The sequence below is a fragment of the Pyxicephalus adspersus genome, chromosome 6 (genome assembly GCF_032062135.1).
Source record: "Pyxicephalus adspersus chromosome 6, UCB_Pads_2.0, whole genome shotgun sequence".
NCBI lineage: Eukaryota > Metazoa > Chordata > Amphibia > Anura > Pyxicephalidae > Pyxicephalus > Pyxicephalus adspersus.
Genome location: NC_092863.1, coordinates 104,606,628 through 104,632,039, shown reverse-complemented (window position 1 = coordinate 104,632,039; position 25,412 = coordinate 104,606,628). Strand labels below are relative to the sequence as shown.

The window sequence follows — 25,412 nt, the reverse complement described above, 5'->3', positions numbered from 1 at the left end:
CCACCGCAGACACAGGGAACACAGGAGACACTGGAAGCTACAGGAGGCACAGGTGACACAGAAGACCATGGAGACCAAAGACACAGAGGAACACTGGAACAGCACAAGGGAACAGGCAGGGAAACACCAGACTAGGCAAAAAAGGGTTAACACAGGAGCTGGATAGGGAGAACATTCAACAGCAGCGGTAGAGGAACTGCTCAGGAGAGCTAGGGGCTTGGCACAAGTGGAGACGTGTTGCACGAACGCTCAGTGCTGTGTCTGAGCTAGCTTAATAGCCGGGGATGATTAAGAGGCTATTTCCAGATAGGTTGACGGGATGGGTGAAACTCATAAAACTTGGGAGAGCAGGCATGCCCAGGGTAAATACTGTGCTTTAGCGAGGAAGAGGCCCCCGCATGGACCATGTTCTCCGTATGTTTGCATTAGTTTCCTCCAGGCACTGCAGTTTTCTTCCCACATTCCAGTAACATACCTCCAAACATAGCATCAAAACAAGCGACAGAAAGTGTTAGGAACATTAGACTATGCCTGTGGTAGGGATATTTGATTGTGAGCGCCTATGAGGACAGTGACATGACTATGAACCGTATAGCGATATCTATTAGGTTGGTGCTATAGAAATACATTATACTAGTAATAATTGTTTGTGCCCCTTTCTGCTCAAAGGAAGTAAAAAATAACAGGGTATAGATAATCATTGTTCAATGAGAATTCTATATATATATATATATATATATATTCATATATATATACATACATTGACGATTGTAGAACCATTGGACACTGGGATTTGCAGCAATTTTAAAGTCCATTGGTTGGCTGAATTTGCCCCATGTTTCTGGGGTGAGTAAGTACTCAGTATTTGACCCTTAGGGTGAGAGGGGTCTTTTGTGTTAATCAACAAAACACAGACAACTTACAGGTTGTGTGCTTCACATAAGGCGCCATTTTATTGTAAAATAAACAGTAGATTCCACAGAAAGTCCAGTGCTGACTCTGTTACATCCAGCTATATCCCCAATGCTACACAGTTCATACATAAACAAATCTGAGAATCACCAGCAGAAACTAAAGTGTAGATCTGACTGAAGACAGAAACATTTCGGCTACATGAAAAAATTGCTCTTACAGAAAGGATATTTTAGGCCAAAGCTACATCGGTTGTCTCTCACACCAGAACCTAAATCTAGGGATGCAAATTCAAATATTTACTGCTGTGAGTGAAAAGTGAATGAAAGAGATGGAGACGTTACGATTTTATGCTGTAAGCATTCCCGGAATCCGTAGGTTCAGATTACGTGATCAAAGTCTTGGTAATGGTCACATGATGCTCATGGAAGGTATAAGTTGTCTTCTTGAAATTGTTCAGAGAGATACTCATAATAAAGCTGCAAAAAAATAATTTAACTTTATCAGAATTCCAGCCAAAGATGTTTTGGTAGGCAGCGTGTGCAGGGTGGAAGTGTGGAAGGTTTTGCAGCAGATAGTGTGCGCAAGTGTGCATTGGGTATGGAGGGTACTACATTCAGGGAAGGAGTGTAATGGCTATGGTGGTGGGAAATATGTGTAAAAGAGGACAATATACGCTGGTTAGAAGTGTATAGGGTATAAAAGTGAGTAGCATGTGCAGGAGAGGAGTGTGGTGGACAATATGCAGAGGATAGGAGTTTGGGGACTATTACAGTGAACGGTATATGTAGAATAGAAGTGTAGAGATGATGACAATGGGTAGTAGGTGCAGGAGAGGAGTGTGGAGGGTATTGTAGAAGGGCAGAATGTTTAGGAGAGGAGTGTGGTGAGTATGGTAGTGAGCAATATGTGCAGGATAGAACTGTGGATGGTATCACAGTGTAAAATATAATCAGGAAAGATATATAGAGGGTCTACCAGTGGGTATTATGTGCAGGAAAAGAGTGTGGATGGTATGTTAGCAGGGCAGTTTATTCAGGAGAGGAGCCTAGTGGACAATATGCAGAGGATAGGAGTTTGAAAACTATTACAGTGGACAGTATACGTAGAATAGAAGTGAAGGGATTATGACAGTGGGTAGTATTTGAGAGAGAAGAGTGTAGAGGGTATTACAATGGGTAGTAGGTGCAGGAGAGGAGTGTGGAGGGTATTGTAGAAGGGCAGTGAGTATAGGAGAGGAGTGTGGAGGGTATGGCAGTGGAAAATATAGTCAGGAAATATATAGAGGGTATCACAGTGAGTATTATGCGCAGAGTGTGGATGGTATATTAGCAGGGCAGTTTGCTCAGGAGAAGAGTGAGGTGTTTTTTACAGTGGGTAGTATGTGAAGAAGAAGACCCTGTGGACGGTGTGGCAGGGGGTAGTATGTTCAGATTTAAAGTGTATAGAGGTTACGATAGTGGGGAGTATGTGATGGGGAGAAGTGTAAAGGGTGTGCTGGAGGGCAGTATGGTCAGAGAGGAGTGTGTGGCTATGGTGGTGGGTAACATGTGCATGATAGGATTGTGGGGGGATCACAGTGGACAATGTATGCAGGATAAAAGTGTAGAAGGTATGACAGCGGGTTGTATGTGCAGGAGAGGAGTGTGGAAGGTTTGGTAAAGGGCAGTGTGTTTAGGGGTGGAGTGTAATGGGTATGGTGGTGGACAGTATATGCAGGATATAGGGTATGCCAGGGGCTAGTATGTGCAGGAATGGAGTGTGGGTGGTCGAATGGCATCATATTCAGGAAAGGAGTGTGGTGAGTATGGCAATGGGTAATACGTGCAGGATAGGACTGTTGAGGGTATCACAATGGACAATATATTCAGGATAGAAGTGTAGAGGGTATGCCGGGGGTAATATGTGTAGGTGAGGAGTTTGAAGGGTATCACAGCGGACTATATATACAGGATATGTGGAGTGTATGACACTGGGCCGGGTGAACAGAGGAGGAATGTGGAGGGTATGCCATTGGGTAGTATGTGCAGGAAAGGAATGTGAAGGGTATGATGGCATAAATGGATATTAAAGCTTTTTTTTTTCTTTGTGATATTTTTGCTGCTTGTGTTGCCATGGACGTAAATCTAAGGAATCATAATTAGGGAAATAATCATATTTCATCTCCCTGAACATACTGCACTTATTTTTTTTCAGTCTGTGAAAAATTTCCAAATTATTCATGAACAATTGCCTGGGTTTGCCTGGCTTAATTGTTTGTTTCTTTGCAAAACAGAGAGATCTGCATGGAATTATTCAGTAGAATAAAAGTCATCCAAATCAGTATAGAATAAAATTACCAATAATAATTTCTGTCCTGAAAATATATTCTTCATAATCAGTGACAACATGCATTTTGACTGGCTTGGGGTAAGAACCAGGTGATCAGCCAGGGTAATGGTTTATATTAGGAAATATTGAGGTTAGGGTTTGGGTTGGATTTAGGCTTTACATTTAAGGCTCTGAATGGGTACAAAGTGTTTGTCCAGCCAAAGGGGCAAAGACAGAAACTTACAACAGAACGTCACCACTTTATTTAGTAGAGTGGGAATATATTAAAATTATGTGGTTAAATTGCCTTCTTGTCTTGGGGAACTCCAATTTCTTCATCCATATACAATATCAACAATTCCAATAGTGAATTGGCTCATCAAAAGTACTTGTATATTTTTTGTGAGCAAATTAACATGGGAATGTACAGTACTTGGAAGATAACAATGGATAGGCCAATGTATTTAGAAAATCTAGACATTGACGAATGTACAACACATAAAAAGGGTTCCATTTGTAAATGTTTTCACCCAAGATTTACCCATACTGGATTTAATAAAAAAATCTATGAATCAAGTAGACTATCTTGGGAGAACCTGGATGATCCAGCAAACCTGGGATGAATCTGATCCAGGATTAAAAATATCTGTAAATAGAAAATGAATATTAAGAAATCCATTGCAGATTTGCTGGATCACCCACGATCTATCTTCTCCAGTCAAAATTTGGGTGAATCTTCATAAATAAACTAAGTCTATTCTGTGTAAATAATTATGACCTGCAACATGCACAGAAGAAAGGACTTTCTTGGAATAAATTCACTACTTGAACTGTCTACAAATATTCAAATTCAATATTTCCCTAAAGGAATACAAATGAAGGAGTTAATCCTACAATTAGAGTTACAAGCATGAATAAAAATCCATGCAGAAGTTGTGTCCTTCCATACTCAGAGCAATCCAAATACTGCTGTCTGGAGCTCGTCATTGATTTTGCTTTGCCTTGATTGATGGCACAACAATCTGATGCTTTATAACCACAAGATCAAATATTCCCCATGTATGTCAGACAGCCTAAAAGCAAAAAGGAAAAATAGACAGAGTGGTTTTCAGGTTAGCAAATTTAAATCATTTAAACCAGTTTTGATATTCACAAAACTTCAATTGGATTTTAATATCATACAATGAATCACAATCCTTCTCCTTTTGGCACCATCCAAATGTAAACTCCAACTTTGAGCAGATGGTAGATGCACATTGGGAATCTGAAGCAATGGTGTTCTATCAATGCTTTCTGCTGGAGAATTCCTTAATCTCAGGTATGTTAGACTATAAGACCGAGAAGCAGTTTTCAAAGGCTATCGTTTGGTTGGACTTGTCTTTGGCAGGGAAGCAAGACTAGACTTTTAGGACAAGACTTCCGTTTAAAGGGTCATACCACTGTCCCGTCTTCTTCTATGATTAAGAGCTCTGGGTAATGACTGAAACAAGTACAAGCAGCAACAACGAGACCCTCTGCCCAAAAACAATGGTCTGTGGGAAGGGTAAGAGTCTTTGGGATCTATATGCTCTTCAGGGTAGACCCTTTGGAATGACAAGTGACATGGGTTGGACATCATATCCACCTTAAATCCACCTTAAGGCTAACATAAAGGTCAATTTGAAACCCAGTGGGATTTTATTTTCCCAGTAGACCCATAAAACATTGGGATACCCAAAGAAGGTAAATGGCTGAGCCTGAATTAGCCTAGTTAGCTTTAATGATATAAGCAGAATGGTGATGATGATAACAGTCAATAAAAGGTCTTTGTATATGTGTGCACTTGGAAACTACTTAGAAAATGCAGTAGTTTTGCAGAAATAGAGGCCTGCCCATGATAAGACAAAACAAAAAAATTGTAAATCCCTTTTGTTACATATACAAACATTTCATTAAACAGTTTTTTTTTTACAGCTGGAAACAAAAATTGCAAAACTACAATAGACTCAGCATAAATCATGTTTAGAATGACGTCATCCCCAAAATTAGCAATTCTTTTACTGAGACTCATGACAAAAGAGTAAATTCCAAAAGGTTAGGGAAAAGCCTTAATCATAGGATTAGCACATGTAAAGTCTTCTTTTTCTACCCTGGTCCTTGATATTCAGGTAAATAAATAACGGGGGACACTGTTCGTAAACTCCAAACCTGGTGATGTCGCCGGATGGAAGTCTTCAGAAAGTCCATCCAATATCTACAGCTATCATTTGGATCTTGGTTGTCATAAAAATACAGTCATTGGGAAGAGGGCTCATAAGGGAAGACAATTTTTGGACAAATCAATCTTCTTGTTCTTTTCAGGTCAGCTTGATAGAGTCTCGTTCAGCTATAACACGCATTCCTCGCATTATGTCATACAACGAACCGCAGGCAGGCAGGGTCTTCTGGTTGGCAATGACTCTGCCTCTGGTTGTTTATATTGATGGCTTTAGGTGGATGGCAGAACTGTTTGGCCGAGCAGCAAGAATGAAGATAACATTCTCCTTCAGGAACGTGTCCCAGTTCACTTGTCTGTAAGAAAGAAAGATGGTAAAAACGGTGATATATAAAGAGTAGTTACATTTGTATCTACAATTGTGTAACGCGTGATTTGGAGTTGGAACTTGGATGTTGATGTGAAAGAGAATTCAGGTAACATAGCTACCATGGAGCATTACTTAGTCATGAGCACCCTTTCCTAACACAAAAAATGTTCCAGGTTCATCCTATAATGATGTGAACTTTGCTTTGTTGAGTTCTTTTATGTAAAACCTGGAGACAACTTCCTTATGTGAATCAGGGACCAGCCCAACCACATTTTCTTTCCAAATTTACAAGGCTTTAGAGTTGACATGGTTCTAAAAGAAGACGACACAACATGGCCAAGGGTTCGTGGACTGCTGACCATCACGCCTGCCAATTTGACAAAAAGTATTTGGACCCCTTCCATAATTATTGAGATCAAGTGTTACATATAGTCAGTCGGGTTGACACATCAAGTCCATCAAGTTCAACCACTAGGGAAACCCTATAGACATAATTGGTCCAGAGGAAGGCAAAAAAAAAACCCGGGTACAATTTGCTCCAACAGCGAAAAAAAATTCCTTCCTGATTCCATGAGGCAATCGGATGTTCCCTGGATCAGCAGTCTCTGGTATCTTTACCTTAAAGCTTTAATCCCCAGTTATATTCTGTGCTTCTAGAAATCATCCAGCTGTTTCCCAAAGCAATCTATAGAACTTACTGGTGTTTATTTTTAAAATGTACAAATTGCTTAATAGGTGGAAGAAAGGTTAGGTCCCCCCAATAGGGCTGCATCTCCTCATATAATATAGACCGCCAAGCAAAGGATTTAATGGCAAGAGAGACTGACCCAGGTCACCATCTATCATCAGCCTAAGTTTTCTGTTTTCAGGTTCTAAAAAACTTTTTAAACTCTTAACACCACCAATGTGAACCTCCTGTATGATATGTGCCTTGTGTCCACATATAATCTCCCCTGAGGAATCCCTACATGGGCAAAACGCGTTGGGCTTAGTGACGTTTCATTTGTTTTCTGCTTGGTGTAATTTATGGACCTGCAATGAGTACAAGAAATCTTCCTTTTATTATTTTTAATTATACATCAAACTTTTTGTGTGCTGATGATAAACCTAGAACAGGGGATATCTTCAAATAGGGACATTATCTGGTGAAAACTTTTTTAGGGTCTTATTACTTTTACTTTAAAGATATTTTGGCTTCATTTGATTTGCCTTTGTTAGCCATTTTCATGCCCCCAATACTGGCTAGATACCTGGGTTGAAACTCTGCTGTAGGTAGGGCTGAGTAATGAGGATGAATGATGAATTTCTGATGTCCTCTGCTAAATTATTGGGGAACCACTTCACACATAGTAATAGCTTTAAATGATCCCCATAAGATAAAGCACCATGTACTGTAGGGTAACATTTACGCAGAATTGATGGTACGGTTGAAAATGCATTTTCATTTCATTGTGGAAATTCCACTGAAAATCCAGTTAAATTCTACTCAAATATGACTAAAACTAATCCACATGGATTTAAGAGTACTCATTTTCAATAGAAATCAAAGAAAATGCATAAAACACATATCAGCATGTGTTGTACGTTTTCATTGTGTCTTGGAATCCATATCAGCTTGCATAGCAAGCAACACCAAAGAATATATAGCTTTAAGGCATCCCATTCATGTTCCTAAAGTTTGTGTATTTTAAGTGTTGGCCCCAAAGAGGCAATAAAAAGACCCTCTGCTGCTGATTTGTTTTCAAAATGATATCCTTCCCTTTTTTCGACTGGCTTCTTTTCCACATCAGAATCAAATTCAAGCTGTGTTTTGCCTATAAATGCCCCCACAGTTCTTGTCTCACCTACATTTCTGACCTGATATACATATACTGCCCTGGCCACTAATGACTTCCTCACCTATAATCTCTTTCCATGCACGGCTCCATAACTTCTGTAGAGCTGCCCCGACTCTCTGGAACTCTCTCACTAATCCTGTTAGGCTTACTGCTATTCTGACATTTAAAATAGCCCCTGAAAAATATCACCACACACATCTTTAAGGCATCCCAATCATGTTATTTGGAGAGTTTGTGTATTTTAGATATTTGTTCCTGAAGGTTTAATAAAAGATCCTCTCCCACTGAACTATTTTTTTGTTTTATTCTCCTCCCTATGTTATTCTTCTCCTCCATTCCTCATCTGGCGCTTTTCTTTGCAAATCTCTACACTGCTGTCTATTCCACTTCAGAATCAAATTCAAGCTGCTGCATTTATAAATCACTTCATGGCTTTTGTCTCACCTACAATTCTGATCCGATACACCAATAGCCTCCAGCCACATCTCTACTCCTACAATGACCTAGTAATGATGACCTTACTCATAACCTCTTCCCACACATGGCTCCATTACTTCTCTAGAGCCGCCCAACTCTCTGGAACGCCCTTCTTTACCCCATAAGACTTGAACCTATTTTCCAAACATTAAAATAAGCCCCCTCTGCAAACTTGCCTACCCATCGTCATCACTAGTTGGCCACTATTCTATATCCCCCCCTCCGGCTATTGTGTACTACTTTCCATACCTCTTAGATTGTAAGCTTCATTGGACATTGTTTTCTCTTCCTCCCCTGTCATTCTCTTGACTTGTATGTAATTTGCAAATCCTATTTATTTGTAATATATTGGTGCATTATAAAGTTTTCATATACAGGTAGCATGGGTTACATACGAGATAGGGACTGTAGGTTTGTTCTTAAGTTGAATTTGTATGTAAGTCGGAACAGGTACAATATTTAAAAAAAATGCAATTAGGACAGATGTTTCACATATTATTAGGCAGGGTAGTGTCAGTTACTGTATAAAATAGACATGTCATTAACTTCTGGAGCAAGCTGTGCTTTGATATGCAAAAAGAAACTGCCGAGTTTTTCTTGGTCATTAAAGTGTTATAAGACGTTACAGCTCAGATCAGCTCTTAAGATCACCGACAACCTCAGCTGTGTTTAACAAAAGATTTCTTCTGCAGGTCATGCAAACCGCCCCCTCCCCCTTCAAGCCTCCATCCTGCACAGGGGCGAGCAGGGACGCCCTGTTCCTATCTAGGAGTCGTCTGTATGTTGGATGTCCTTAACTCGGGGACTACCTATTAGATATATATCCAACTTGTCCGTTGACTATAACCTATTCCACCATTTCTGCAGAAATTCCAGCTTACCATATTTTGGGAATTTCACTCATCTTCCCTCCATGACCCCACACCTGAACAGGTACACCGCACACCCTGTGCCATCTGTCTTTCCTCTGCCTTGTGGCAATTATCATCTCCTTGTTTTATAGTTTCTTTCCTGCTGTCACGTCTGGCACGGATCTCCATTTAAGTTCTCATTTCCAGCAGTCACATTTTTACGAGCTGTATAATTTAGCAGTAGCGAGGTCTTTACAACATTTCAACACGCAGTCATAAATTAAAGCTCAGTCATACACAGCCGTTACATCTAGTAATTACAGTCACGATAAATGTAACTCACGAAACAGGTTTAGAAAAAAAAAAGTAAGGCGGGAAATGTTTTCCCCATTTATTTTATTTTACTGATTCAGCATGCGATATTAAGTTGAACCCAACAGGTTGCAGGTGTAAGTTGTGTGGCTGTGTCCAACTTTTGGAAGGACAGAAAGTTCTTCTGTACCTAAAATTATGTGTTTGGTTTTCCATTACACTTGTCCTAGGTATGCCTCAAGGAAGGACAGGGGCAAATTTGGGAAGGGGCAAATAGGAAGGCCCCATTGGCATGGCATCCCAGCTTCCTGTAGCGCCACCATTCTCTCATTCTGATCCTGAAAAAGCTTTTGTCCAATGGTCCTTCTGCACCTTCAATAAACTGCCCCCAGGTAAATGTGTTTGTTAAAAATTTATGTTGTGTTATGTGTTATGTTCATGTTCTGACCTTTGAATGATTGGGACATAAAACCCATCTGAACTTTTAGATAAAATCAGGTGTTTGGGACAAGCATGTCCATGAATTGGAAAACATGTCTTCTGCCAGTATGCTTCAGGAAAGGACCTTGGTGATCTGCGTTGAAGCAGTGGCCTCTCTACAGAGGTCATGCATGGCTCCTGCTGAGTTTAGAGGGCTGAGTGTGGACTTTTGTTGTATGGGGACTTCCATCTATAACTCAGCAATCAATATAATAAACCTCTGCAGATAGAATGTTGCACCCACACAGGTTGCAAGGGTTCTTTCTGCAGGGCTTTTGTTGACAGGGGACAGATTGTAGCTGCTTTCTGAAAACCATGCAACTCTGAGACTTTACACACATTTTGTTTTGTACGTTTATGTATCTGGAATGTTTTTTCTTTACTTAAGCCTTAAACAACAAATATATATATTTTAATACAATATCTAGAATGCTCTAAATTTTGATGTTTTTAGGTTGTATTTTCATATTAGGCCACCAGGTGGAGCTGCTTTCCATGTTTAACTCTGATGAGTCAACTGTTTACAGAGCTCAGTAGCTGCTGAATAAATCATAGCTCCTCCCTAACCCAACAAATCCTCCTCCTCATGCACACATCCTTGTCCTGGATAGGGTGTCATAAAACAATGGTCAGAATAGACCTTCTATGCCTAATCAGCTTGAACCAATAGCTATGCCAATTACACCAAATTTCTATGTGCTACTCTGCATATATTAAGAAGAAATATGAGTAATGTGCCTTGCTACACAGGACAGCTTGGAAAGTTTATAAGCACATAAGACCAAAATGGCACCCTGCCACTGGATGGAGCCCTAAGTGACCTGGCTTTCCCATGCCCTGGTTAAATACATGAAAATAAAGGTTTATGGTTAGTGATTTGCTGAAGAACATTTTTGGCATTGTATGGTTGTCTCTTACCTGCTGTCATCAGACTCTGTGGTGAGTTGGATCTTCTCCTGGCTTTTTCCACTGGTGCTGCTCGCCGGGCTGCTCTCCGACATCGGCCCCACATGGCTAATACTGATGGTGAAGAAGAGAGACAGATGGTGACCATGCCATGTATGGCTGCAATGGCTGGCCTCCAATACAAGTTTGCCTTGCTACCATGCTCCACCTCTTGCTTCACTGACCCAGGTAAATCTTACAGATTGTCTGACTTTTCCTTGATTTGCTGTACTAGATTTTTTATTTGAGTCCATGGTTCAGAAAATATTGAAGCCAAGGGTTAAGAATTCCAGCCAGGCAACTAACATTTCTGGGAGGAGGCCATCAATTGGCTAATATTGGTTAGGCTTTGGATTGTAAAAGAAGACAGAATGTTGAGTCAACCATGGTGGGCCCTCCAGCATTGGCTAACAATGATTGGATGATCTTATTCTAAGGTGCCTGATGACTTTTAGACCAATTTGGATCAGTGGAGAATATTTAGCACCGTAGTTGTTTCTTACCATACATACATGGCCTGCTTGAGGAACTAGCTGTGCTGGGGCCCCCAGCATTGGCTGACAATGATTGGACGTCATTGTAAGATGATTGAATCTAATTGTAAGACGTGTGACTTGTACACAAGTTTAGACCATGGTAGAGTATACTGGGCACCGCCATTGTCTCTCACCTTACATTACATGAAGCCGCCTCTTTAGCTGGCTTGAGGAACCAGCCATGCTGTGCTTTTCGGCATTCGCTGGTGGTGATCAGCCGGTCATTGTCCTGGTCCAGGGACAGGAAGGCAGAACGGGCTCGCTCCCGCTCCTTGGTGGATAAAAGTCGTAGCAGAGAGTTCTGTTCGGGAGAAACACAGCAAGGGTTCATTGTGACTATACACAGTTGCGTTGCACAGGGTGGTGTGGACGGCACCGGGTAAAACTAAAATAACTGTCCAGTCCCCTGGAGCCAAACGCCTGGCCCAATTGTGGCTCTATGGCTCTATACTGTGGCTCTATACTGACTCACAAATCTCTGAAGCCAATGGGTCTTCCAGACAGGTAGCATTTTCAAAAGGAGATCAGCAATGGAAGCTCAAATATCAATTTTTTAGTGTAGGGGAGCAAGACCTACCTAATAAATAGTGACTCTGTACATAATAATTCTGATCTAGTGATATCCACACATAAGTCAGGGTGGGCTCACCTGGGTACGCAGTTTTTGCAACAGGCAGATAGACTCATGGGAGAGGAAATCAGCCCATTCTATCTGGCCCTTCTTTTCAGGATCCATGGAGGAGAATTGCAGAGTGGCTTGTTCTTCCAATTCATCACTCAGCTGCTTCTCCTGCAGGCGCCGCTTCACCAGATGTTTATAGTGAAGGAAGTCATCCAGGGTCAGCGGACATTCTGAGTATAGACAGTAGAGGGCAGGAGTGAGTGCATAGAATGGCACTGAACAAATTAATAATATACATTTATATAGCTCTGACATATACCGCAGTGATGTACAGAGAAAACCGAGCCAGTCCCATCAGTCTGTGTACAGAAGAGCTGACACTCTAATGTCCTCCTACAGGCACACACTATTATTATACATTTATATAGCTCTGGCATATACCGCAGTGGTGTACAGAGAACACTGAGCAAGTCCAATCAGTCTCTGGGCAGAGGAGCTGACACTCTAATGTCCCCCCACAGTCACACACTAATATTATACATTTGCATAGCTCCAAAATATACCGCAGTGCTGTACATATTACAATATAAAACAAAAAATATTGTACAGAGAGGAACTGATCTTTTCATGCAAATGAAAAGGCTATGAAACTGCATGAATAATTTAAATATAATTATTGGGGTGCCTTAAAGCTTCATGTGGTGCAATTTTTCTAAGAGTACCCTTACATTTTAATAGACCCCTATCCAGGCATGCAGTCCGATTGGCTGGAAAAAGGAACTGCGTGGTTCCTCCTTCCTGTACCAATTTAAGCCCTATTCCACCCCTCAACATTGGATAGGGGTTCCAATCATGATGGGGAGGGACATGGAATCTTTTTCTATATTGGATCTCCTAAAAAAGATGTTAGAATTCGTTGGTAGATTCCAATAGCCATCCTCAGTATGTTGACAACCAGATATCTATCCCCTCTAAGGGGTATAGGGATGTGCAGGGCAATGGTGGTTCCCCTCAGCCTTATATAGTATATAAATATATGTACGTATAGAAAATAAAAGCACAAACAAATACTCTATTATTATTAAAATAAAGTTAATTTCACTACAAGCAGTAAATCCAATCTCGCCATCTAGCAATGTAAATTTATTTTCAAACACAGTCGTCAATATTCACCCCTCACAGACGCAATACTATATGACAAATCAATAATAGAACAAGTAATCCTAATAGACGTCATCATGCAAATTATTTCCAGGAGTTGAGTTGTCTTTTAAGCTAGGTATAGACCTTCCAAGCTTTTCCTATAATAAGATTTGCTGGTTGGCTTTGCTGGCTGATTCTTTCATTGGGAAAAATGTCTTTCTATAAAAACATAATTTATTTTGAAATTACTGGGTGCAAGGTCGAGAAAATAGAATCTCTTTATGAATCTCAGTTAGCAGATTTGAGAATATTGTTGTCATCTCCCAAACCAACCATGCCAAACCCCAGTGGTATTTTCTCCCCTCTTATTACAGTTTTGGCTGTCCGCCCACTCGTTTATGCTCGGTAACACACTACACCCCCCCATACAAGCTTCCTTCCGGGATCTTCTATGCTTTGCACCCTCCCCGCACCAGATGTTATATGCTATTGATTGCTAATGAAATGATTGCTGCTTGTAACGAGCCCGAGCAGAGCGCACACAGCCAGCTCTAATTAGCCAATTAGAAACTGAAAAATTGTAGACTCAGCCGCACACAAACAAGAAACATCGTTACTGCTGAGAGCACTTGTAGCGCCATGTAGTTGGCGGTCCATGCACGGGGGAGCTTTTCACCAAAAAACAAACAGAAAGTTGTATTTTAGTTGGCCGTAGTATTATTAAAGAAGACCTAGTGTCAGATATGTGTTCACATTGGGCCTGAGTTAGAGATGGTGGGTTAGGTAAAAGGAGTGTATGACAGGGTTAAGGGGAATCTTGGCCAGGAAGGTATTATGGTTTAGGTGGGCTGGCATTTACCTGATAGGTAATGAGGTTATGTAAGTGTCACAGCTCCACGGGGCGAAGTGGTGGACCCACTGTGTCACTTACCCTGTGGGTGCAGATGTGCACAGGGTCTAAGCAGTACCTTGGTCTTCTCCAGAGCCTATAGAGGTCAGGTTGTTCGTGTGGCAAGCTACTGCCAGGTTGCGGCCCCTGTGCCCGCCAAGGCAGGTGACTGCTAACAAGCAGGAACCAAAACGAAGTACCAGAGGGAAATTCAAAAGAGTAGTCAAAAGGGCCAAAGGTCAGGACAAGCAGCAAACAAGAGTCATCAGGAAACAAGCAGCGGTCGGTACACAGATAACACTAGAACAGTACGCAGGAACTGGAGCAGAAGAAACTTAGGAGCAGAACCACAAGGAACTTCTTGTCCAGGCATTTTCCTATTGCCAGGTAACTTCCTTAAAAAAAGGATGTCATGTGATGAGTGTAGGTTATATGAGCCACAGACACCAACCCCACCAACAGGGGGAGTGCTGGTGATGAGGTGTTGTTCACATGCCTGCCAACAGAGGGAGTGTGTCTACGGAACACCCTAGTCGTCTGAGGCAAGGGAGCAGCTGACCGAGAATCAAATGACCTGGATCAGGAAGTGTGCAAAGAGCTGGATCCAGAAGCAGACATGGTGCTGGCAGCAGGAGACTGCAAGGTGGGTGACACTGGAGGGGTTACAGAACCCCTGATCTTGCGGGGGTCTGTGACAGGAAGAGAGGGGTTTCCAGGGTCTGGTGGTGAGGAGGCCTTCCTTATTCCTAGCTGACCCTAGATAAACTTTCCCCTCCCTTCCCTTCTACTGATTTTTGGTTTAGTGACAAAAGGAATACCCCTACCCTTCCTTTCTACCAGTTTAGGTTTAATGTTTTTTAGTTTTTTTTTTTAATGTTTTGTTTTAAGGCAAGTTGTGTGCTGATGTTTGCGACCCATCCTAGGTATAAAGTGCCTTCCAAGAGTCTGGTGGTGGGGAGGTCTTCCTCAGAAGTCAGTTGACACTAGATGAATAACCCCATCCTCACTCACTACTGGTTTTGTTTCAATCACTTTTGGGAGATTGATTATGGTCAGACCAGCTTTGTGGTGATAGGGCCTTTGAAGAAAAAATGTGTGGTGGAATTTGAGACCCATTTTAGGTATAGAGTGCCTTCCAAGGGTCTGATGATGCAGAGGCCTTCCTCAGAGGTTAGTTGATACTAGATGAAAACCACCACCCTACCTTCCTAGTAGCTTAAATTCATTGTGTTTTTGGGGGTTATGGTCACACCAGATTGTTCTCTGATGGGTCTTTGAAGGCAACTTGCGTGCCCCTGTTTGGAACCCATCATAGGTATGGAGTGTCTTTCAAGTGTCTGATGGTGGTTAGGCCTTCCTCAGAGGCTAGATGAAAACTCCCATGCTCACTCACTACTGGTATTGTTTCAGTCACTTTTTGGGGGTTTATTGTGGTCATACTAGCTTTGTGGGTGATCAGGTTTTTGAAGACAATTTTGGAGGTGGTGTTTGAGATCCATCCTAGGTATGGAGTGCCTTCCAAGGGTCTGATGGTGGGAAAACTTTTCCAGAGGTCAGTTGACACTAGATGAAAACGTCTATTCTTCCTTTTTTACCTGTTTAGGTTTAATGTTTTTTTGGGAGTGGTTTATGGTAATGCCAGTTTGGCTGGTGATAGGGTTTTGTAAGACAATTTATGTGGTGGTTTTGGGAAGGCTCCTGGTTGCTCTTTCTGTGCATGCCCGAGGCATTTCCCTACACTATTTCTTTCCCTTTTACAGTAGGCTACGTCACCCAATCTCGCACTTGTGCAGTTCGGGTCATGTACCAAGAAGAAGGAAAAAGAAGACTAAAGATGGCAGCACTTGGTGCTTTCTCTGCGCCAGGTCTCACAAGAATTTCAAGGTGGCACAGGACCCGATCGAGGAAAGGACCAGCGCGATCGAGGGATTAAAGGTAAGTGTGATTTTTTTTGGTTTAGATCCGCTTTAGGATAAAAATTCCCACCCTCCCTTCATACTGGTTTGAGGTTCATTGACCAATTTGTGGTTAATTATGCTCATGCCCGCTTGCTGGGTGATCAGGACTTTAAAATGTATTTTTGCAGTGGGGTTACCTGTTTTAAGTATAAAGTGCCTTCCAAGGCTTCCAAGGTGAAGAGATCTTCTTCGGATAAAATATCTTGTCCCCTTCTACTGGTTTTGAGTTTCATTTTTTGGGGGTGGATTACAGTCGTATCAGCTTAGTGGGTTTTAAGGTTTTTGAAACCAATTTATGTGGTGGGTGTTTGGGACCCATCTTAAGTATGGAGTGGCTTGTAACGATCCGGTGGTAGGGAGGCCTTCCTCAAAGGCTAGTTAACACTGAAAGAAAACTTCTGCTCTCCCTTTGTACTGGTTTTGGGTTCATTGACCATTTTGGGGTTTATTAGGGTAATACCAGCTTGGTAGGTGATATGAAATTTGGAGGCAATTTTTGTGGGGCAGTGAGGGATATTTCTTAGGAATTCAGTGCTTTCCAGTTACGATTCTAAATGGCAAATGGCTTGATGTGTCTTTGGTTACGGTATGTGTACTGTATGTACTTGGGATAATGGGGCTCAGGGCCTGAAGTATGAAGGGTAGATGTGGTTTATTGCTTGGTTATGTGTAGGACCTTATTCTATACCTAGGACCTATACCTTTAGAATAATTATTATTTATTTTTGGACTTGTTATGTTATCATAAGCTTTTTTAGTGCAACGTCCAGGTGTAAATATAATATACCTCACGGAGATCCCATAATTCCCATTGAAAATGCCATTATCTGCCCTGTAGTCAAAGAAGTTGAAATTTGGGTGTTATTTAGGGTTAAAAGGCTTTTAATGGCTACCAAAGGTTTGAGCATCAGCATTTCTCCAAGGCTGGATGCTTAGGTTGATGACAGGTTCTCAATCTATATCTTATATATACCAAAAAGTAGTCTTTGATTTTTTTGGCACGTGTTCCTATATTGCTCTTTATTTCCTGATCTGGAAAACTAAATACCAGCTCAGCATCCATTTCAATGTGATTTGCTCTTTCTCAGCACAGAATACAGTGATGCATTTCAGAAAATGCTACACGCAGTACTTTTTTGCAGCTGACGTGTTGATGGAGGAAAGCAATTAGTGTTCAAAGTTCCACCGAGCTGATGTCAGGTTTAAGCCTCAGCACTGGCACTCTCAATTAAGAAAATAGTAAAGCGTGAAAAAGGTAAAAGTGCTCAATATGATCTTGTAAGCAAAGTGTGTTACAGTTGCAAGGTTTTACTAAGGAGTCTGTCTATCATCAAGAACTACAACTACATATTATGGGGCTGCCAGAAAACAATGCTAGAAGCCTATGGTATTAGGACATTTGTAGAAACCAATGCCAAAAAAAATCGGAAATAGAAAAAAATATATCTCCTCTGCAAAAATACCTTCATGTTCATAATATTCCTAAAACTAAAAATCAGTGCTCAATCCTTGCATCTAGGAAGTTATATCATCCCGGCAGCTGACAAGCATAGGAGCTGGATTGCTGTGCACTTATGGTCCCCACTTCATGTTTGTTCAGGGCCCTATTTTATCTAAAACCATCATGGCACAGCCAATTGGGATGTCTGCAGACCCCCTAACATGGAAGGAGGTTGGTAGAAGTCAGCCCTGGATAAAGGTAACTCTGCTGTAGAAGGACAACCTGAAGACGGGACACAAACAACACCAATTGTTACAGCTGAGAGCATACTATTAGTGGGGAACTTCTTCAGGGATTAGTTAACATTGGTTGAAAACTCCCTAATGGTTTTGGGGGTATCAGCCTTTTTAGGGTTGAATATGGTCATACCAGCTTGGCAGGATCTTCTAAGCAAATTTGGCCTAATGTGTCTGCAGTTATGGTATGTGGGGCTACCACGTACTTGGGATGACAAAGGAGCTTGTTATGTTAAACAATCCCTGCATCCTGGAACATTCAAGATGACTTAAGACCCATGGAAGCAGAAGGATAGAAGATGTTGGCAGTAGTGAGGGGATAATATGGTATTGTTCCGTTTCAAAAATAAAACTTGAGCTAACTGGTGGATGTGATCATAGCTTCCAACCTAAAACCAGCACCTCATCCATCCACCAGGGTCTATTTTTTTTTTTTTTGCTGATGGAAGGAAGGGAAGTTTTTGCAAGACCAAATATTCAGTAAAACACCAGGCAGGTTATTGCCAAGTTTTACATACATAGTAGTGCCCATAAACACCTATAGGTGAATAAACCTACTGATGACAAGAAATATTATAAATGCAGTCTGGTAGCATGCTGGTAGGTGTTGGATGATGGGGATGACACAGCTTGGTAGTGTGACACAGTAGAGGGGTCACCAGCAGGAGGAAAGAGGTCCTGATTTTCCCTTACAGAAATTTTTGGTGTATCAGTAGAGGGGTCAGTGGCACAAGGAAGTAGGTCCTGATTCCCCTAGTTTGGCAGAGTGATGTAGATCTGTTTTCTGCTTCTCATCCAGTGTATTTACTGGAATGCATCATTAGAGGTGTCACAAGCAAGAGGAAGGTGGTCCTGCTTCCCCCATATTGCTAGAATTGTGGGGTGTATCAGTAGAGGGGTCATCAGCGGAAGCAAAGAGATTCCAATTGTCCTATAAAGATAGAATTGTTGCATGTATCAGTACAGGGGCCATCAGCAGAAAGAACGGAGGTCCTGAATCCCCTCTTCTGTTAGAATTGGCAGGGGGTCACCAGCAGGAGGAAAGGGGTCCTAATTCTTCTGATTAGATTGAATAGATTGAATGATTTGGGGACAGTGGTCTAGCTAAAGACCAATGGACCCCAATGCAAAATTTCTTCCTGGTCCCTCCTTGACAGGGGCTCTGATGATGGTCTTCTTGCTACAAATGCTCCGATGATAATTTTTGACATGGCTCCCACTTTTAGAACAAGCTGCATTACACCAGGAGCACCAGGAGTGTCACCTTATATGACAGCTCCAACTTTCACATTAAAAATACCATATACAGCTAGACCTTCCCCTATACATAACAGCTCACCCCTTCATATTAGAGTCCTTCAATATTTAAAAATCAAAACCCACCTTACATCCTAGCCACTCCCTTTAACTTTTGTATCCCCATTTACTTCAGATACCCCACTTCTTCATTATCACATCAGAGTCCTCCTTCATGTCTAAGTTACCCCACATCCCAAACGTACGATAAAAGTCTCCTTTTACTTTTCAAGGTTCCAAGTACCTTAAAGATAAAGAATTGTGGTGTGCAGGTCTAGAGGGGTCACAGGCAGGAGGAAGGAGGTGACAGATGGCAACAAAAACAATAAATGTATTTTCATGGAGATGAAGAACATGCTCAGAAGGCCTCAAACTAGACGGATGATCAAACCTAACCTCAGAAGGTATTTTTTTACCAAAAGAGTAGTTCATAATTGGAACATAGTTCCAGCAGAAGCAAGGTGTTGGCAATCACTAAGGGAAAGTAAACTTTATTGGGATAAATTCTACTCACCTGGGATGACTTTACACTGGCTGAAGGTCTCATTCAGGCTGTACATCTCCTCCTCCGTCAGCAGTAAGTTCAGATTGTCCTGCAATGAGGAACACAACAGTAATTTTACACCAATACTTGTACCCTACATTCAGAGTATATTCAGAATTAACATAACATCTAAATGTGTTATAAATATTTTTGTTATTTGTTTCGCCCGGTATTCTTTGCTATTTGTTCAGTATCCCTAGGTCTGAAGGTCTTTTTGTTTAGTTTCTCTGTGTGTCGTTCTGTACACACAGGAATTAGCAGGGAATGTTGGGGTAAAGAATACAAACGTTTCCAACGCATTTTGCTGTAGGGCTTCATCGGGGGAATTAACCCTGAAGAAGCCACAGTGAAATGTGTCGGGAAACATGACTAAGTTTGTGTTTCTATTGTCTATTTTGAGATCAACACACACAAATAGACAATGTAAAACTAAATACATAGAAAATACAACCAGATGAACCAAAGTAAAATACATGTAAAGTAGAAGATATCTACAAGTCTCTTTTTCATCGCAGATTTAAAAAATAATGGACCAATTCTTCATTTTAGTGTGGTTGGCTGGGCTATGCAATTCATTCCATTTCATCCTAAAGCAACTGTATATTCAGAACAGCTAGTAAAAGTAAAGCCTAATAACAATGGTTCACATCCGGTTCACTAAAATGTGTTACGTCCTTTGTTTGCCCTAACAACAAGCATATGGCCATGTTGATGCAGGATAATGATCGGTGTTTTATTATCCAATGGACAATAGTTGCAAATGCCAGGAAGCATTCCTATTGGTAAGCAGGCAGCTGATGGTAACCCCGGCACTCCTTGTACAGAGTTGGCAGTGGTTGTCTGCCTGGATCGACAGCGAAGGGTTCCCATCATGTGATGGTGACTACCATGAGGACGGTGGGAGAACCCAGAAAGTAACCCAAATATATATTTATTATTTTTGTTATCAATAATATTATTGTCTAATTCTACTTAGTTTGTGTAGGGACCTTTGTGTAGGTATGAGCCACTGACTGTTTATATGGCCCACATCCAGCTGTATATATTTTATTTGCAAATTTGGACCACCTATAGCTGCATAAATGTACTACTTGACTATTTATATGGGTTATTATGGCTGTTTATATGGGCCACTTATGGCTGTATATATGGACCAAATATGGCTGTTTATATGAACCACCTATATCTGTATAAATGGACCACCTATGGCTGTTTATATGGACCACCTATTTCTTGTGTATATGAACCACCTATGATTATGTATATCGACCACTTATGGCTGTGTATATGGACCACTTATGGCTGTGTATATGGACCACCAATGGCTGTGTATATGGACCACCTATGGCGGTGTATATGGACCACTTAAGGCGGTGTATGTGGACCACCTATGACTGTGTATATGGACCACTTATGCCTATGTTTAAGGACCACCTATGACTGTGTATATGAACCACCTATGACTGTGTATATTGACCACTTATAGTGGTGTATTTGGACCACCTATGACTGTGTATATGGACCACCTATTACCGTGTATATGGACCACCTATGACTGTGTATATTGACCAACTATGACTGTGTATATGGACCACCTATGGCTGTGTAAATTGACCACTTATGGCGGTATATATGGACTACTAAAGGCTCTGTATATGGACCACATATGTCTATGTATAAGGACCACCTATGACTGTGTATATGAACCACCTATGACTGTGTATATGGACCACCTATGGCTGTGTATATGGACCACCTATGACTGTGTATATTGACCACCTATGGCTTGTGATTGGACCACCAATGACTATGTATATGGACCACTCATGGCTGTATAAATGGACCACTTATGGTTTTGTATATGGGCCACCTATGACTGTGTATATGGACCAACTATGACTGTGTATATGGACCACTTTTGTCTATGTATAAGGACCACCTATGACTATGTATATTGACCACTTATGGCAGTGTATTTGGACCACTTATGACTGTGTATATGGATCACTCATGGCTGTATAAATGGACCACCTATGACTGTGTATATGGACCACCTATGACTGTGTATATGGACCACCTATGACTGTGTATATGGTGGACCTATGACTGTGTATATGGACCACTCATGGCTGTATAAATGGACCACCTATGACTGTATAAATGGACCACCTATGACTGTGTATATGGTCCACCTATGGCTGTGTATATGGACCAACTATGACTGTGTATATGGACCAACTATGACTGTGTATATGGTCCACCTATGACTGTGTTTATGGACCACCTATGGCTGTGTATTTGGACCACTCATGGCTGTATAAATGGACCACTCATGGCTGTATAAATGGACCACCTATGACTGTGTATATGGACCACGTATGGCTGTGTATATGGACCACCTATGACTGTGTATATGGATCACTCATGGCTGATTATATGGACCACTTATGGTTTTATATATGGACTACCTACAGATCTATTAAACTTTTCACCTGTGTATACACCTATCTAGCACTCTGTAGTGCTGTGTACAAGGACCACATAGAGCACAGACAAGTTAGCAATTATTATCGACATATTTAGGCCGCTATTTATTATCTTTTATTGCAGCCAAATTTCCATTTGAATGAATTACCATGAAATGACATTCTAGATCAGTAACACCTTTTATATAGCCGGGTCATTACCATCAATAACATGATCAGATCATTAACATCAAGGTCAGTACATAAAAGATTCTTCCTGCGCTCTGGCAATTATCACCCTGTGACAGTGACGCTCTCATTAGCGCACTCCTTTACAGCGTTCGGCTCTCCAAAGAGAATATATTTAATGCTGATATTAAATCGATGCGTTGGGCCTTCCAATAAAGCCATGAAGAATATTAATGCAGGAAAAGCTGAATGTAATTACAGTTATTAATCACAGCAAGCCGTCTAGTGTCTCTATATTAATCTGGGAGGGGTCGTGGGATTGCTCTGATAAATGATCTGCTTCCCGTTTATACATAAGTTTAATCATAGGGACTGCGTATGCTACCGACAAAAGCGAGCGGTCATCGTTCAATGACTGGGGAGGAAATATAATTATTCCTCCATTGTTCAGATACAGATGAAGTTGTATAGGCTGGGAAAGTCGTGTTTTTAAATAGAGAAGCTGAATTAATAAAGAAATGCAGAATCTTCATACAATAAATTGTGCAAATATTCAATTATACAGCCATGTAAAATAAATATTCTGTATTCTTTAGTTACCAAATCATTCGAAGATAAATAAAGTGAATAGGAATTACATGTTTGGAGAATTGAAGCAATTATTTTAATATACTGTAATGATTCATAACTATCTCCTTCATCTTTTTATGATATTTAGGTGTCACTAAAGTTAAATAAAAGGCAGTGTGCGTAAGTGCAACTTTCATTGCTGGAAACTATTTTTCATGATCATTTCATGAGTGACAGGTGAGTGAATGAGCAATGAACACATAGCGCCATTCTGTTCTATGGAGAGGAGAGGGGGAGAACAAGCAAGGGGCACCCCGCTGTACTCGCCTCCCTTGACTTGTAAAGTGGTGATTCCGCATTTGTCATTCATGGATGAACGACTGAACGACATCCGGCATGTAAGATTCTCGCCCGGGACAAGCGTGACCGTTCAAATCAGGCGATAAATATCAACGTATGTACATACTAACATACATACTAACAGCCTAACATACTGGTGGTTGTGACCATACTTGTGCAACAATGGGAATTGTAACAGTCGGTAAAAACAAATATGGGTAATAAACAATGCACAAATGGGGTACTAGGGTACAAGCGGGAATCTTCATGGCCAACAAATAGGCAATTCAAGTGAAACAAAAATAGGCAATTCTTCTAGTACATGGGCACCAAATAGGCAATTCCAGCAGTACATGGAAAACATGGGCAAACACTCAACAATCCTTACAGTACATGGACAACAAATAGGCAAATCTGGAAGTAGATGGGCAACATAGGTAACAAAAGGGCAATTCTGACATACCATGGCCAACAAACAGGCAATAGGATCATTCAAGGGCAACAAACAGGCAATCCTGATAGTACATGGGCAGCGAAGAGGCAATTCTGGCAGTATGTGGGTGACAAGTGGGCAACCATAGCAGTACATCGGAAACAAATGAGCAATCTTGACACTACATAGCCAACAAACATGCAAAGGCCACAAATAGCCTTTCCTGACTGTGCATGGGAAACAAATAGTTCTAGGAATACATGGGTGACATTGTTGAAAACCAGAAAAAATGGCAATCTTGACAGTATATGGGCAACACACTGGCAATCCTGGCAATAGATACAAACAGGCAATTGTTGCAATACGTGAATACCAGACATGGCAAGCAAATGACACGACATGGGCAACAAGTAGGCAATCATTTTTATATTCATGAAACAAATGGGTAAAATATAAATAAATAATTAATTGTTCCTGCAGTTTGTCTTCTTTCTACTTTCTAAACTAACTGCACGTTTTTGGCATTTGGGAGGAAACCAAACCAAGAGCCACACAAACACAAGGAGAACATACAATGCAGAGAGTGTCCTTGTCAAGATTTTAACCTGGGACCCCAGTCCTGCATGGAGTTTAGTTTCGAGATGAATGTATTTAGAATCTCGCATGACCGCTGCTCTTTGAGCTCCACATACACAATGGCAATGAAGAAAAATGGAGTTCCTGGGAAGATAAAGTGCCCAGAGAGACCCCAATCTCCAGGCAGCCAATTCCCAATTTACGCACTGACTCCTTTAACCGCTGGCAGTTCCTGCAAATTGTCTCGTTCATTACCGCCTGACTTTTATTTTTCCTAAAACAAATGTGTCTGATCCTTCCAGGAAAACGTGATGGTCTTCATTTACAATCTATTACAGGTAAGTCCCCCTGGATTTTACAATGTAATCAATTATGACCGGCTGTCGGGCCCCCCGCTCCGTGTAACGCAGAGGATTTACACAGCAGAGCCGCCACCGTGCTCAACACTTCATAGATTTTTAACGAAAAGCAGAGGAGAGAATCGCATTCTGGAGACGTAGCTATGAATTATTCAGCGCAACATAAAATGAAAGAGGAGGACGGAAATGCTGCGGCCTGATCGCTGCTTCTACTGGCGTCACAGAAGACCGCCCATGGTCGAGCTCAGGTAGTTCAGGTGAAGCAATCTGTCACCTTTAGAAAATCACTTTGGATTAAATATTCAACATAATCTGCTTAATGCAAATAAAACCCCCACAAAACTCATCCATAAGTGTTTAAGCCAAAATACTTCTCTCAGTGACCCCAATGGAAAGCATTTTAGAATTTTCGTCATTTTCATCCCATGGCATTAAATGAATGATCAGTATCATTTTATTTTATTTTTTGCAAGGGCCAACATAGGGAGGGGCAAAGAGTGTCCCAGACCCTCCAACAGGGCACCCCACAGGGCCACAAGTTAGTCCTGCACAGGGACCCACTGTTAGATATATCGGCCACTGTTGCTGTACTCATGTCACTGGATTCCTGATATCATTTTATCTCATTACAACACTGGTACTGATCATGTGACTGCTGGTGGACCCTCTGACATTGAGAAGGATCTAGTTTATGAAATGCCCTGGCAGAGGCAGAACCTGGAATACATGTGATAGACACTTTGTATTTATATCACTGGCCTAGAGAGCATTTTATGATGTATGTGAATGGAGACATATTTGCTCATTACATATGCATTCTGTGCTACCTCTCACTTTCTGTCACAGTCTCTCTCTCTCTTTTCTCTCTTCTCCCCCCATCTCTTCCCTCGTCTGCCTTCTCTCTCCCCTCTCATTCTTTCTCTTCTCCTTTTCTATCCCAATCCTTTCTCTCTCTTCTTTTCCCCACCCGCCTTCTTGCCCTCTTTCTTCCATCTCATTCTCTTTTTCCTTCCCTATCCTCTCCCTTTCTGTCTCATTCTCTCTCCCCTCTCCTCTTTCTCATTCTC

The 25,412-nt window shown here is 41.3% G+C and overlaps 1 protein-coding gene across 1 annotated transcript in view; it reads right to left on the bottom strand.

The window, feature by feature from the left end:
- Positions 1–926: 926 nt before the first annotated feature.
- The window catches only part of PHF24 (PHD finger protein 24), a 90,751-nt gene continuing 66,265 nt past the window's right edge, over positions 927–25,412 (bottom strand). Inside the window, exons 4-8 of the mRNA XM_072413586.1 lie at positions 19,385–19,463; positions 11,875–12,077; positions 11,360–11,526; positions 10,663–10,764; positions 927–5,772 (exon numbers count right to left, since the gene is read on the bottom strand). Coding sequence (XP_072269687.1) covers positions 5,676–5,772; positions 10,663–10,764; positions 11,360–11,526; positions 11,875–12,077; positions 19,385–19,463 — 648 coding nt within the window. The 3' untranslated portion in view covers positions 927–5,675. The remainder of the gene's footprint in view (positions 5,773–10,662; positions 10,765–11,359; positions 11,527–11,874; positions 12,078–19,384; positions 19,464–25,412) is intronic.